This window comes from Protobothrops mucrosquamatus, unplaced genomic scaffold (genome assembly GCF_001527695.2).
Source record: "Protobothrops mucrosquamatus isolate PMUCROS unplaced genomic scaffold, P.Mucros_1.0 scaffold1526, whole genome shotgun sequence".
NCBI lineage: Eukaryota > Metazoa > Chordata > Lepidosauria > Squamata > Viperidae > Protobothrops > Protobothrops mucrosquamatus.
In genome coordinates, this window is record NW_015387698.1 from 551931 (window position 1) to 567872 (window position 15942).

The 15942-nt window shown below is 37.5% G+C and overlaps 1 protein-coding gene across 1 annotated transcript in view; it reads left to right on the forward strand.

Annotated features, from left to right (window-relative positions):
* RFT1 (RFT1 homolog) overlaps positions 1–15942 on the forward strand; it is a 35979-nt gene that overhangs the window by 11191 nt on the left and 8846 nt on the right. The window contains exons 7-11 of the mRNA XM_015822340.1: positions 1831–1909; positions 3977–4027; positions 6444–6574; positions 8747–8891; positions 9975–10080. Of these exons, the coding sequence (XP_015677826.1) occupies positions 1831–1909; positions 3977–4027; positions 6444–6574; positions 8747–8891; positions 9975–10080 (512 nt within the window). The remainder of the gene's footprint in view (positions 1–1830; positions 1910–3976; positions 4028–6443; positions 6575–8746; positions 8892–9974; positions 10081–15942) is intronic.

Sequence of the window (15942 nt, forward strand, 5' to 3'; positions counted from 1 at the left end):
TGGAAGTTGTACAATTTAGGATTAGTTGCCAAGTGCTTTGCAATCATGTGATGCCATTAGCAATCTTCTCTGCTGCCTTCTCCAGAAAGTCAAGGGATTTCCTCAGAAAGTCAGCAGACCCTCCAGGCCTCCCTCAACGCCCAAGGCACCGTGTGCTCCTTCCCTGGGTTTCTGTCTGCTTAATGACCCAGGAGACTGCTTAATAACTGCAATATCTAACCCTATAAGCAAAAATCTTCCAATGATTTCTCTGAACTTAGATTTATTTTATAAAATGTGCTTCCAGTGGCCTGATACTTTAAATCCATAATGAATTCTTAATTATAAAAGAGTGTAACAAATTTATATGCTTAAATTAATATTCTGGTTATAAAATAGTTATTTTGAATAATCCCATATTATGCTTTGTATTTAAAGTTATACAGATATCATACATAATGCTTTGTATTTAAAGTTATACAAATATCATATATATGAGATGACTTATGTGAATTCAAAATGTTGACTTATCTAGTGCATAATGTGCTCAACAAACTGCAAAGTAAATATTAAATTTAAACAGAATTAAATGATGAAAATAAATGAAAGTCCATTGCTTTAGTATTAGTGTCATTGAATTCATTCGGGTGCAAACTATTCTTTTGATTTTAATGAAACTTGACACTGAATGAAGCTACTACGTTTCAGAGCTATCACTTCTGAAATGTCTCAGAGAAGAAAAGATTGGGGTTGCTGTAACCTTATTGAGCAAAATATGTATGTTTAACCATTTTGATATTAGATTTAAACTTCATCTAGTGGATTTTTATTTATGTAAGCAAACCTTTAGATCCAGAGATGATTGTAGCTTTTAGAAATAATAAATATATTACATTGTTCAGAAAACAGCTTTTGCTAATACTGTAGCTCTGCTAGCTCAATGATCTTATATGCACATCATTTTTCAGAAAAGTGTTAGTACACCTTATATTTTATCTAGCCTAGTTTATTTTACTATGAAAACATATAGTTAATTCTAATACAAAAAACCCGAGTAAGGTAAAATGACCGCATTTTAATCTTCTGGTAAACAATTCAGATGTTATAATAGAAGACATTTCTATGAGCTGCATATTAAAATGTAGCTGTAAAAATAAAGAGTTTTCCACATTAATACTTGCAGAAAATATAACAGAAACTAAATTAGGAACAGGCAAATATATGTGTGTATATATTTAATTAAGACCTTACTTTCATTATATATAGTTTTTTAATTAGTTTTTTTAGTGGTTGTATCATGTTGATTGGTATATCAGTGTAAAGTAAATTGAATCAAGCTTGACCCCCCAGTGACTTCCTGGATATGCCCAGGGGCTGTCACAAAGAAGAGGGAGTCAAGTTATTTTCCAAAGCGCCTGATGGCAGAACAAGAAGCAATGGATGGAAACTAATCAAGGAGAGAAGCAACCTAGAACTAAGGAGAAACTTCCTGATAGTTAGAACAATTAACCAGTGGAACAACCTGCCTCCAGAAGCAATGAATGCTCCAACACTGGAAGTTTTTAAGAAGAGACTAGACAGCCATTTGTCTGAAATGGTATAGGATTTCCTGCCTGAGCGGGGTTGGACTAGATGACCTCCAAGGTTCCTTCCAACTTTATTATTATTATTATTAATTTTTATGGATGGTGTATGAAGGTATTTGCCACTGTTTTCTTCCAGGATTTCTTTTAACCTTCCTAGCCCTGGTGTTCCAGAGAGGTATGAACTGGGGCCAACTCTGCTGTTTTTAAACCCAGACAAAGTGGGACAGGATATTTAATTATATGTAATTGTTTGTATATATTTCAGGACATTGTTAACTGGAAGGAAGCAAGGCTGACTTGGAGTTTCTTTAAGCAGTCATTCCTCAAACAGATTTTAACAGAGGGTGAGTATGAAACTTTCTTCAACTTGATTTTTTTATTCTCAGTCCCCTTCTTCCAACAATAGCAAAAAGAATGTCATTGACTGACATTTCCACATTTTTTGGAATTGTTAGAATGGGTTTAGGCTAAAGGGCAATGAGAAGAAACATGCTGATTCCATGAGATTATTTTAATGGATCTGTTTAGTTTCTGTTCATTGCAAAAGGGAAGGTACAGAATTCTTTAAAGACTCTTTGATGAATCTTTGAGAAGTATTTGCTTACTACTTCAGCTTGCGGTCCCATATTTATATCTATCTATGGATCAATCAAACAGCTGACTGATCTAACTGGTTTAGATAGCCACCAATCTCTCAACAGTGATGCTATGTGGTGTATATAAGATTAAAATCAAACCAAACAAAAAAAAGTAAAATAACAAAATAATGGAGGCTGAGGACAAACCAACTTCAATCATAAGAAAGACCAACTTAGTGAGGGGCACATCTTACCTACAGACTACTTGAAGAGGGAACCAAATCTTCAGGGACTTCTGAAATGCTAGCAGGGTCAGGATTCCACAAATCTTGGGTTATAGTGTTTCAGAGGATTCATGCTGAAGCAGAAAAGTCATGCTGGATTCTGCCACATGGACATGCTCATCTGAATAGATTTAGGGACAGAAGGAACTAAAGACAGGTAGCCCTACAAATAACCTGGTCCCATGCCTGAGATATGGGGAATCAGGTTATTTATGGACATCTTGATTTGCACTCAGAGCTAATGCAGCTCATTGAACAGTGGTGTAACATGGGCATACTAAGGTCCACTGATAACTGCCCAAGTTGCTGCATTCTGGACTAATTTTAATTTCCAAATGACTTTCAGGGGTAGCCTCAAGTAAAGTGTGTTTTAATGGTCTACTCAGGAGGTACTGAGGCATGAATGACTATGGGCAGTGCTCCCGATTCAGGAAAATATGCAGTTGGTACACAAGTTGGATTAGTTATCACCTGCTCTTTGAACAGGAGCTGCAAGTCCAGGAGGACCCCAAATTTACATACAATTTTGATTAAGCAGTGCTACCCCATCAAGGACTAAAAATGGAAAACATCAGAGCTAATACCCAAAGCCCCTAGGATTGAACTGAACCTGTTCTTCCCTGTTTAGATTCTCTTAGCTTGTAGACACGAAAAATTAACCCTACCACTTGCTTGGCCTTCGATAGAGATATATGACTGAGAATTACCAACATATTGATGATAACTTTCATTGGAGTGTTTGCAAACTATTTTGCTCAGTAGCTTCAGGTAGATGTTGAATATAAATGGGGAGAGCATAGAACCCTGAGAGACCCCACGAAGAAAGGAGCTTGGAAAAGATTTCTTCTCTCCATCAATACTAACCACAACTGGTCCTGAAATAAGGAGCAGAACCACTACAATGCTGTGTTCTTCTACTCCAACCCCAGAATGGTTTCAAGGTCCAGAAGTATAACATGAGTAATGGTATTGAAGGCCACTGACAGATCAAGGAAAGGAAGAGTGGACACATCTGCCTCCATCCTGCTCCAGAGGTCTTTCAGAAGGACAATCAATGTTGTCTTAAGCCCATGCCCTGGTCTGAAACCTGACTTATAAGGGTCTAGATAGTCTACTTCCTCCAGAGTTCTCTCAACAACCTTCCCTAAAAGGGGGAAATAGGAAAGAGGATGAAAATTGTCTATATGTTTGGGTTCAAGGAAAATTTCTTAAGTAGAGTAGACCAGAGTTCCCTAATCTTTTCGGCTTTGTGGACTGGTGGGAGGGGAAGGGGGGATGATTCTGCATGAACAGCGGGCAAGCATGCGTGTGCAGCTCTATTTGTATGAGTGCTGGGTTTGTGCCTGCCACTCATACAATTGGAGCATGCACACATGCACTCCCCTGCTGCTTGCCCACCTCTTCCGCGGCCCGGTTCTGAAAGGCTCAAGACCCGGTAGTGGCCGAAGCTTGGGAGTTGGGGACCTCTGGAGTAGACCACTGGCTCCTTAAGCCTGGGCAGGATCACACTTTAGGAAAGAAATACTAATTTGAAATATTAATTTTATAGGTGAAAGATATGTGATGACTTTCCTGAATGTATTAAATTTTGGAGACCAAGGTAGGAAAGACTTTTTAACAAAATTTACATGCATGGAAGAAATATATTAACATCTAAAAATAGTCTAAAAGCATTTTCATCTGATTTTGACTTTTGATGATAAATATAATAAAGGCTTGAGAGATTTTGTTGGTGTGTTTTCTAATATCAGCGAATCTGATTATGAGGCTAAGATGATAAAGTATCACAATGATCAGAAGTGTGCAGTACTTCAATTTTAAAATCAAATGTTTTGGACTGTCTAGATGCAAGTGGAGCACCTCTATGCATCTCTTCAAAGTAACTGTATCTTTTCTCTCTCTAATGATATTCTGATATCAATATTTATTTATTTATAAAATTATTTGCCACCCCGTTTCATATCCAATGATTCTAGGTGGCTTAAAAACATGAAAAACCTCCATTATAAAACAACAGATAAAACATTGTTTTCAAAGCAAAACAAAACATAATACAAAATGAGTTATTGATTAACATAGGTGCCTAAAACTAACTAAAATTAACGTAGGTGCCTGATATTAAGACTATCGCTTTTACCTTTTTGGACCTTGGAACTGAGTTCCCCATTAGAATCACTCTGGCACTGCCATTTAGAAATGCCATGCTCATTTGGACAGTCAAAACCCTCACATTGTTATATCATACCTGGGAATAAAAAAATCCCTTTTTTTTGGCGGGGGTGGGGGAGAGAAACTATTTAAAATGAACTGAAGGGAAGTGTCAAACTCCAATGCATGCATCATTCAAGTTGCCTGCAATTGGTACTGGAATATCTGGGTGTAAATATAGCAAATTAATAATATAGTTGTCAAGAAGGACTGTTAATGTCATTTGGCATTAGGGAAGTATCTGTTATTAATCATAATAGTACAAGGCTTAAATTGAAGAAAAAAGGCTAACGCCATGCTAGGATATGGCTCTAATGTAATCACAGGGATATCAAATTTAGTGGGAGCAATTATTGTTTACTCAGCCTCATGAGGGGCTCCTATTGTCTAAACCCAGTGATGCTCTAAGACACGGGTGTCAAGCTCGCCACGTCACGTGATGTGTTGCGACGTATCGCGACTCTTGCATTGCTGGCAATGGGGTGGGTGCGGCTTCAGTAGGATGAAACTGGCCTGCAGTTTGACACCCCTGCTCTGAGTAGAGAGGTATAAATAGATCATACATAGCTCAGGCTTCTTGGAAAAAGAAAATATGAAAAATAATAATGAAATTCAAGAGGGTTCCTCACTTATCATCTAGCTATGTTCCAGAAGAGGATGGACATTAAATTGTGATAATGGAGGAATCAATATTAGGGATCTCAACTGATGGTCTGAGCAAACCATCTGGACCAGATAGGACTAATTGAATGGTGTGAGGATTAGGTGAACCAGCTACTAAATAGTGGGAGGCAAACATTGTCCCTAAGTATTGATTTGTTTTGCTGTGGAATCTTCTGTGGATGCAGGTGAAAATGAGGCAGGAGTTTGTTTCTGAAAGAAAGAAAAAGAAAAAGAAAGAAAGAAAGAAAGAAAGAAAAAAAGAAAGAAAGAAGAAAGAAAGAAAGAAAGAAAGAAAGAAAGAAAGAAAGAAAGAAAACCTAGGCATAGGCCCAACTGGGGGACAACATCAATGCCTGTCAGTAAAGTAGCTATTAATACTTCTGTGGAGACATCAGAATTATGAGGAGTGATATTCAGTATGAATTTACGAATAGGCGAGTGTGGCAATTTTTAATTGTCTCTTAGTGATGCCGTATGTAAACATCAGTCATGCAGGGAACTGATTCTAAGTGTATACTTTCTCTTAATGATAATGTCATATAGACATCTGATTCCATGTTAATGAAAGAACGAAATAATATATGCTGTATTGGATAAATTGAGACAGCTGACTTTCTAACATGGCACCCTTTAAATATAGTGGTCTTTATTGGTCAATGAGTTTACAGAACATTGAATTATAAGGATTTAATTCTAACACATCTGGAAAACATCACATTGGAGATTTCTGCTGTAGTTCAATGGATGTGAAACAAATGCAGAGTCTTAGTGTTTTTAAAATGTTGCCCTTTTATTTTTCTTGGAATTCAAAATGATTTTCCATTTGTATGAAATAAGTTTGCCACAGTAATAATGGTTTGCTCATTAGTGTGAAATGCAGTGGGTTTCTCTGGTTGATTATTGTTAAGAAAATAAATTATATTATTTTTATTTTTAAATTGATATATTGGCTTTAGTTTGGGTTGCAAGTATTATTCATAATAATGTATGTGGACCATTGTAGAATGTTATTTATAATACTTATAATACTTCTACTATCAGTGCAAAATGTAGAAATGTTTTTAGGTAGAGACTAATTTATATTGTGAAAAGATAATAAGTTAATAATAAACATATTAACTGTATTTTTCTCCTCCTTTACAAAGGTGTATATGATATTATAAACAACCTTGGTTCTTTGACAGCTAGATTTATATTTTTACCAATAGAAGAGAGTTTTTATGTGTACTTTGCTAAAGTTCTAGAACGTGGGAAAGATACTAAGTTGCAAAAACAGGTAAGTTTAGTCTTCTCATTAATTAATTTAACATGCTATAGAAATAAAAAGGATGAAAGTATTGATCAGTGTTTTCTAAAGCATTAATACACATTTTCACTAGAAAGAGAGGAAAACTGATAATTAAGCATAGAATGGAGAATGGGTGTAGGATTTTTTCTTCTCACAATGTAGAACCTCTTCTCACAATGTAGGGGTGTCAAACTTGCAACATCACGTGACATGTCACGATTTATCACAACTTTTTTTCCATTGCCGGCAATGGGGTGGGCGCAGTTTCGGCATGATGCATCCGGCCCGCGGGCTGGCGGTTTGACACCCTTGCTCTATATTATGATAGGATGTCAACGCTGCAAATACTGTATATTCTTGCTTTGACAATATGCAGAACTGTCTGGTATTTTTATAATTAAATCAGGCAACAGTGAAAGGGGGAGGAGAATAAGGAAAGCCCGGGAAAAAGAAACCGGAAGTAAATCACATCTTCCAAGTTAATTGGAAGATGTGAGCCATGACCCCAAAATAGAGGAGGGAAAAATGCCTGGAATGTATGTGCAACGGAAAAGAATCTCAGATCTAAGCAATTCCACCATGCCGTACTGACATCTCTGTAACCTTAATAAATGCTTTTAGGATAAAAATATGCCTGAAAGTCATTTTAAGTGTTTTGTTAATCAGACACATGACATAGAAAGCTATTTGGTAAAATTGAATGGTAAGAAAGAGTACGGGTAAAAGGAAGGAATATATTTGTTTCATTTTAGAAATGACTCTCTGAAGTTAATGGGAGGTCTAAAAGGCTGAGGGATAAGTGTATGGATAATATGGCCTCAGACGCAGCTTCCTCCACCATTAGTCCCAGGGAACAGCACCTGGAGGAAAATGAATCGTTCAGTTTCTACTTTGGGAGTTCTCAGAAAGATTTGTTTGGCTGATTTCAGAACACAGTGCTGGTTTTCCATCCTTGCATGAGACCTCTTTGTATGTTAATTAGTTCTAGAGTATTTTACAGAACTAAAAAAGAAAAATCTTGATGTATCATGGTTTTCAAAAAAAGTTAAATGAAACACATTGTTCTATAAGGAATGTGTGTGCATATAAAGGTATATATACAGAATATATATAAATATGCTAAAATTATACTGGAATTTGTGATTTAAAAGCAGGATGTTATTTTCAATTAATTTCACTGTAGTAAATAATTTTCAGTGAAAGTATTCAGGATTGAATTGCTAGCTCTTGAATAAGTATGAATATACATTTCATATAAGAGTTTGTGAGTAAAATGCGAAATGTTATGCACCGGAGACAAATCTCTTGTGCATCCAGTCACACTTCGCCAATAAAGAACTGTTCTGTTCTATTCTATTCTGTTCTTGTTCTTGTTTTTGTTCTTGTTCTTGTTCTTGTTCTTGTTCCTGTTCCTATTTCCATTCCATTCCATTCCATGTAGAAGTAATATTAAATAATTTACCTACTACACAGGCCTCTTACTGTGGGGAAAAAATGACGGAGAGTGCTACATGTTCTGTCTTGAATTCTGGAGAAAAGATCTAAATTTAAAACAAACAAACAGTGCAGGATAATTAAGGCTTGGAAATCTAGGCTGCAGAAATCTGGAAGATCATTAAATAGCAACAAAGAGAATTTTCATCTGCAGTCATCTGGATTTTTGCAGCCTAGATAAAGTAGGCCTAAGTATCATGTTTATTTTAAGATCTGATTGATTTGCTGTAAAAATAAAAAAAAAGTCTGATATAGTTTACTAGGAATGTTGAATGTTCTTGCTTTCCCTATACTGCATTTGAAGATAGCTGTTAAATGTATTTAGTTTCCATAGAAGATTTCCCAGTGAAGTTAGGATATTTTTAATGAAGCAATTTGTACAGATCAATTTATGTCTGTAACATTCAGCATATCATGTACATTTAAATGTGTCTACTGTCAAATATATTCTATAAAAATGTTTTTTGCTTAATAGTCATAACTTCACTGTGAGTAGAAAACTAAACATAGCATATTATAAAGATGCCAAGAATTCCCTATTGCCCTATAAATTTAATACAAATAAATAAATGAATACAATCTGATTATTCTGATTATACATTTAGCATAATAATCTTGAACATACAGTTTTGTTGTTTCCATTAAATAAATATAATTCCTTTTTAGGATGAAATTTCTATGGCAGCTACTGTATTAGAATCACTGTTGAAACTAGTGCTTTTGATTGGCTTAACCATTACAGTATTTGGTTTTGCCTATTCGCAGTTGGCACTGGATCTTTATGGAGGATCAATGCTCAGTTCAGGATCAGGTAATACCTGTTTACTTTCTGAAAAGTACTTTCATAAATATCAAATTATGTTTTGAAAGCTTCTTTGATACACTTTTATGTCCAAGAAAGATAGAGAAGATTTGGAAAGATTGATACATAGCAATTGTATTACAATTAAATGTTATCAAGAAATGTGATAATTACAATAGGTCTATTGCAGGAGCTACCAGTTTTGGAATGGAAACACACAGATGTCATCATTAGATGTCAGCAAAAGAGTTTTCTATATTTATTTGCTGCCATCTCATAGTTGTCTAGATTTTTACTGCCCAGATCTGGCAGCCTTAGATTTATTACATGTTGTTAAGACTGGGCAATGATCTGAATTCAAAGCAGAGAAATGAGTCAGAGTGTGTGTAGACATACATTTTACACTTATCTGCATTTCAAGCATCTATTTTCTACAAGATCAGGAAAAGGTGCACACTCTTTCCCTTCAAATCTGGTTTTCTGAATAAACGTGCATTGTTCACCTGGATTTTGTTGTGAGAAATTACAGTTATAATGAGGTTTCAGTGCTAGGAATTCTGGGATGGTTTTCTGGGTGCCGTGTCCAGAAATATAATATCTTCCTTTGATGGAAAGATTGACAATCATTTTGAAAGCAAACTCTACATNCTAGGGAGGATTTTATACTGGGTTCATTTTAAGGAATTTGAAATAACACAACTTTAAAATTTGGTTTAATTCGGTTTTACAGGGGGGGATTGTATATATGCCTTTGTTTTAAATATGTTGTGCGCCGCCCTGAGTCCCGCCGGGAGAAGGGCGGCATATAAATTGAATTAAATAAATAAATAAATAAATAAAATAAATAACTAAAAAAAGTAAAATGAATTGCATCCAGAGTTTATCCCATATTCAAATCTATTTATTGATACTATTTCTTATACTGTGTTTGCTTTGAAATTGAATACCTGAATCTTTTTATATTATGCAGACAAGTAAATTATTTAAATTGCTAGATTATACTGTAACTTGTTTTTATAATTTATCAATATTTTTATTTGCATCTGTGTACAAAATTAAGGTTATGTGTGATTAATTTACTTGTTTAATCAGGTCCAACTCTCCTTCGTTGGTATAGTTTGTATGTCTTGCTGCTTGCTGTTAATGGGATAACAGAGTGTTTTACATTTGCTTCAATGTGTAAAGAAGAGGTGGACAGGTAATGTAAAATTTTAATTCTATATTCTCTGTAATTTTGAATGAGGAAGAGAATCCAGTTTGTAGAACCTCAGAATAAGTGATAACTTATTAAATTTGATAGATATTCTCCCATGGATAGAAAAAAGCATTCATTTACATGAGGAATTATTCATGAAATGAAAGATCTAATCTAACTGGGAAGTTTACTGATTGCTAGATAAGTAGTTTACGTATAGAACTCACCTAATCCCTGAAAGTTCACCTAGATCAGGGGTGTCAAACTTGCAACATCACATGACGACGTATCGTGACTTTTTTTCCATTGCTGGCAATGGGGTGGGCGTGGTTTCGGCATGACGCATCTGGCCGGCAGTTTGACACCGCTGACCTAGATATATAATCAATTGGAACTGAAGGGATGATTTTAACTAAGCTTCTCAAAATCAAGTTAGGCGTGTCCCCGGTAAATGAAATTGCATACCTGGGTATTGTGAGGTTGAGGGTGAACATGATCCTGTGTATGAATCTTCTGTTCTTCCATTCATTCCATTAGATCTACCACTTAGGCATAGGAGATATTCATGAGTACAATTCTCAAAAAGGATAATGATTTGTAAATTATTTATAATAGATTGTTGTCTAATAAAGGTAGTCCTCAATTTACAACCACAATTGAACCCAAAATTTCCATTGCTAAGCAAGACAGTTAATTGAGTTTTACCCCATTTTATCACCTTTCTTGCCACAATTGCTAAATGAATCACTGTGATTGTTAAGTCAGTAACCCAGTTGTTAAGTGAATCTGTCTTTCCCATTGATTTTGCTTGTCAGAAGGTTGCAAAAGGAGATCCCATGATACCAGAACACTACAACTATCATAAATACATGCTAGTTACCAAGTGTCTGAATTTTGCTGTTGTAACTTTGAAGAGTCACTAAATGAATGGTTGTAAGTCGAGGGCAACCTCCATATCAAAGGACTGAATTTCAAGTCTGTAGGATGGAATCCCAAGCTGCATTTGGGGGGAGGTGTTTGTTGAATTGGTTAGAATCTCACCTATTTGAGGTCTTAATAAATAAATCATGTTTCTTGGTGCAGTTCCTATTGCATATTTATTTGCCAACAGCATAAAGCAACATAATGTATTAACTGATCCTCATTATGTATAACAATATTTAGAACAGAATAGAATAATAGAGTTGGAAGGGACCTTGGAGGTCTTCTAGTCCAACCCCCTGCTCAGGCAAGGAACCCTATACCATTTAGACAAATGGTTGTCCAATCTCTTCTTAAAAACCTCCAATGTTGGAGCATTCACAGCTTCTGGAGGCAATTTGTTCCACTGATTAATTGTTCTAATTGTTAGGAAATTTCTCCTTAGTTCTAGGTTGTTTCTCTCCTTGATTAGTTTCCATTCATTGCTTCTTGTTCTGCCTTCAGGCGCTTTGGAGAATAGCCCGACTCCCTCTTTTTTGTGGCAACCCCTGAGACATTGGAACACTGCTATCATGTAACCTTTACTCCTTCTTTTCATTAAACTAGACATACCAGTTCCAGCAACCATTCTTTAAATGTTTTAGCCTCCAGTCCCCTAATCATCTTTGTTGTTCTTCTCTGCACTCTTTCTAGAGTCTCAACATCTTTTTTATATCGTGGTGACCAAAACTGGATGCAGTATTCCAAGTGTGGTCTTACCAAGGCATTATAAAGTGGTATTAACACTTTACATGATCTTGATTCTATCCCTCTGTTAATGCAGCCTAGAACTGTGTTGGCATTTTTGACAGCTGCAAGCACATTACTAGCTCATATTTAAGTGATTGTCCACTAGGACTCCAAGATCCTTCTCACAGTTATTACTATTGAGCAAGGTACCACCTATACCAGTGGTGGCGAACCTATGGCATGCATGCCAGAGGCGGCACTCGGAGCCCTTTCCGTGGGCACGTGTGCCATGCCCCGGAGATGGCAACCGTCCCTCTTCTACCAGCTGCCCGCTAACTCGCTGAGGTCCCATGTGGCCAGGTGCATCCCAGCACGGCTGGTTTCCCTCCCCACTGTCCCATCCCTCCTGGCCTTGCATGCTCTCCTTTTTCCGGGCACGACCCACTGCATCGCCTCCTCAGCTGGCATCTGTCCAGCTCAGAGGTGGCTTCTCTGAACTTCTGGTGGCGGGCTGCGGAGCCCCAGAGTGCGCCGGTCGAGGGGCTGGCAGGCTGTGGCTGCTGACAGACACTGTTGGCCCCATGCGCTTGCTGGCCTCTGTGTGCAGGGGCTGNGGTGCACACTCTTTCCCTTCAAATCTGGTTTTCTGAATAAACGTGCATTGTTCACCTGGATTTTGTTGTGAGAAATTACAGTTATAATGAGGTTTCAGTGCTAGGAATTCTGGGATGGTTTTCTGGGTGCCGTGTCCAGAAATATAATATCTTCCTTTGATGGAAAGATTGACAATCATTTTGAAAGCAAACTCTACATTGAGCAGAGTTCCCCAACCTTTCAAGGTTGGCGGCTCGAGGGGAGAGGAGGGAAAGATGGGATGATTTTGTGAGAGGGGCAGGCAAGTGTGTGAACGCATGCATGTGCACGAGCACCCATTGCTCGCGCAAGTGGGGCCGAGAGCACCTGTGATGCTTGCATGAATGAGACCCCAAGCAACCAGACAACTGCTTACATGGCCCGGTTGCAAATAGGCCATAGATCGGTAGTGGACCACGGCCCACAGGTTGGGGACCCCTGCCATAGAGGAAGTAGGAAGGGAAATTCTGTCATGAGAACCAGTTTTTTTAAAAAAAAAATCCCTCTGTATTATATTGTTAGTGGTTTACTTCTATGTTCCATTCATCTTGTGTAATAGGAGAAGGAAACCTCTGCTCTCTTAGACTTTGATGAAGTAAGCTTCCAGCTTCTTTCACCATTGGGCACACTGATTAAGGTTGCACAGGGAACAGTAGCCTAGTAGCATCTGTTGGGCTGCAGATTCCACTCTCATAATTTAAAATTCAGCAGCAACCTTTCCCTGAGGCATGTGAGCGTTGCTAGAGTTGAAATCACTATCAACTTAATCTATTTATTTGGTTTGTCTTTTTAGGTAGCAGCTTGATACACTCTACATACATTTATCTGGCTTTCAATGGATGGCTCAATTTTTAATATAAAATAAATTCTGGAATAAGCAGAATGGATTAGTCAATTGTCTTTTGGCATCTGCCGCTTTCGTGAAAAAGACGTATAATTCTGTTAATGGAATGCACATTAGAAGCAGCCATCTGGCTTGCAATGGGCTTTTTGAGGCCTTTAGTTTGTCTAGTTTGTTTGACATTGATGGAGACCAAGAAAGGAGCAGCCCAGAGCTGTCTTATCAGCGAAATGGACTGCATATAAATTTAATAACTAAAAAAAGTAAAATGAATTGCATCCAGAGTTTATCTCATATTCAAATCTATTTATTGATACTATTTCTTATACTGTGTTTGCTTTGAAATTGAATACCTGAATCTTTTTATATTATGCAGACAACTAAATTATTTAAATTGCTAGATTATACTGTAACTTGTTTTTATAATTTATCAATATTTTTATTTGCATCTGTGTACAAAATTAGGGTTATGTGTGATTAATTTACTTGTTTAATCAGGTCCAACTCTCCTTCGTTGGTATAGTTTGTATGTCTTGCTGCTTGCAGTTAATGGGATAACAGAGTGTTTTACATTTGCTTCAATGTGTAAAGAAGAAGTGGACAGGTAATGTAAAATTTTAATTCTATATTCTCTGTAATTTTGAATGAGGAAGAGAATCCAGTTTGTAGAACCTCAGAATAAGTGATAACTTATTAAATTTGATAGATATTCTCCCACGGATAGAAAAAAGCATTCATTTACATGAGGAACTATTCATGAAATGAAAGATCTAATCTAACTGGGAAGTTTACTGATTGCTAGATAAGTAGTTTACGTACACAACTCACCTAATCCCTGAAAGTTCACCTAGATGTATAATCAATTGGAATTGAAGGGATGATTTTAACTAAGCTTTTCAAAATCAAGTTAGGGGTGTCCCCAGTAAATGAAATTGCATACCTGGGTATTGTGAGGTTGAGGGTGAACATGATCCTGTGTATGAATCTTCTGTTCTTCCATTCATTCCATTAGATCTACTACTTAGACATAGGAGATATTCATGAGTACAATTCTCAAAAAGGATAATGATTTGTGAATTATTTATAATAGATTGTTGTCTAATAAAGGTAGTCCTCAATTTACAACCACAATTGAGCCCAACATTTCCATTGCTAAGCAAGACAGTTAAGTGAGCTTTACCCCATTTTATCACCTTTCTTGCCACAATTGCTAAATGAATCACTATGGTTGTTAAGTCAGTAACACAGTTGTTAAGTGAATCTGGCTTTCCCATTGATTTTGCTTGTCAGAAGTTGCAAAAGGAGATCCCATGATACCAGAACACTACAACTATCATAAATACAGTACATGCTAGTTGCCAAGTGTCTGAATTTTGCTGTTGTAACTTTGAAGAGTCACTAAATGAATGGTTGTAAGTCGAGGGCAACCTCCATATCAAAGGACTGAATTTCAAGTCTGTAGGATGGAATCCCAAGCTGTATTTTGGGGGAGGTGTTTGTTGAATTGGTTAGAATCTCACCTATTTGAGGTCTTAATAAATAAAACCTGTTTCTTGGTGCAGTTCCTATTGCATATTTATTTGCCAACAGCATAAAGCAACATAATGTATTAACTGATCCTCATTATGTATAACAATATTTAGAACAGAATAGAATAATAGAGTTGGAAGGGACCTTGGAGGTCTTCTAGTCCAACCCCCTGCTCAGGCAAGGAACCCTATACCATTTAGACAAATGGTTGTCCAATCTCTTCTTAAAAACCTCCAATGTTGGAGCATTCACAGCTTCTGGAGGCAATTTGTTCCACTGATTAATTGTTCTAATTGTTAGGAAATTTCTCCTTATTTCTAGGTTGCTTCTCTCCTTGATTAGTTTCCATTCATTGCTTCTTGTTTTGCCTTCAGGCGCTTTGGAGAATAGCCTGACTCCCTCTTTTTTGTGGCAACCCCTGAGACATTGGAACACTGCTATCATGTAACCTTTACTCCTTCTTTTCATTAAACTAGACATACCAGTTCCAGCAACCATTCTTTAAATGTTTTAGCCTCCAGTCCCCTAATCATCTTTGTTGTTCTTCTCTGCACTCTTTCTAGAGTCTCAACATCTTTTTTATATCGTGGTGACCAAAACTGGATGCAGTATTCCAAGTGTGGTCTTACCAAGGCATTATAAAGTGGTATTAACACTTTACATGATCTTGATTCTATCCCTCTGTTAATGCAGCCTAGAACTGTGTTGACATTTTTGACAGCTGCAGCACATTACTAGCTCATATTTAAGTGATTGTCCACTAGGACTCCAAGATCCTTCTCACAGTTATTACTATTGAGCAAGGTACCACCTATACCAGTGGTGGCGAACCTATGGCATGCATGCCAGAGGCGGCACTCGGAGCCCTCTCTGTGGGCACGTGTGCCATGCCCCGGAGATGGCAACCGTCCCTCTTCAACCAGCCGCCCGCTAACTCGCTGAGGTCCCACATGGCCAGATGCATCCCAGCACGGCTGGTTTCCCTCCCCACTGTCCCATCCCTCCTGGCCTAGCATGCTCTCCTTTTTCCGGGCACGACCCACTGCATCGCCTCCTCAGCTGGCATCTGTCCAGCTCAGAGGTGGCTTCTCTGAACTTCTGGTGGCGGGCTGCGGAGCCCCAGAGTGCGCCGGTCGAGGGGCTGGCAGGCTGTGGCTGCTGACAGACACTGTTGGCCCCATGCGCTTGCTGGCCTCTGTGTGCAGGGGCTG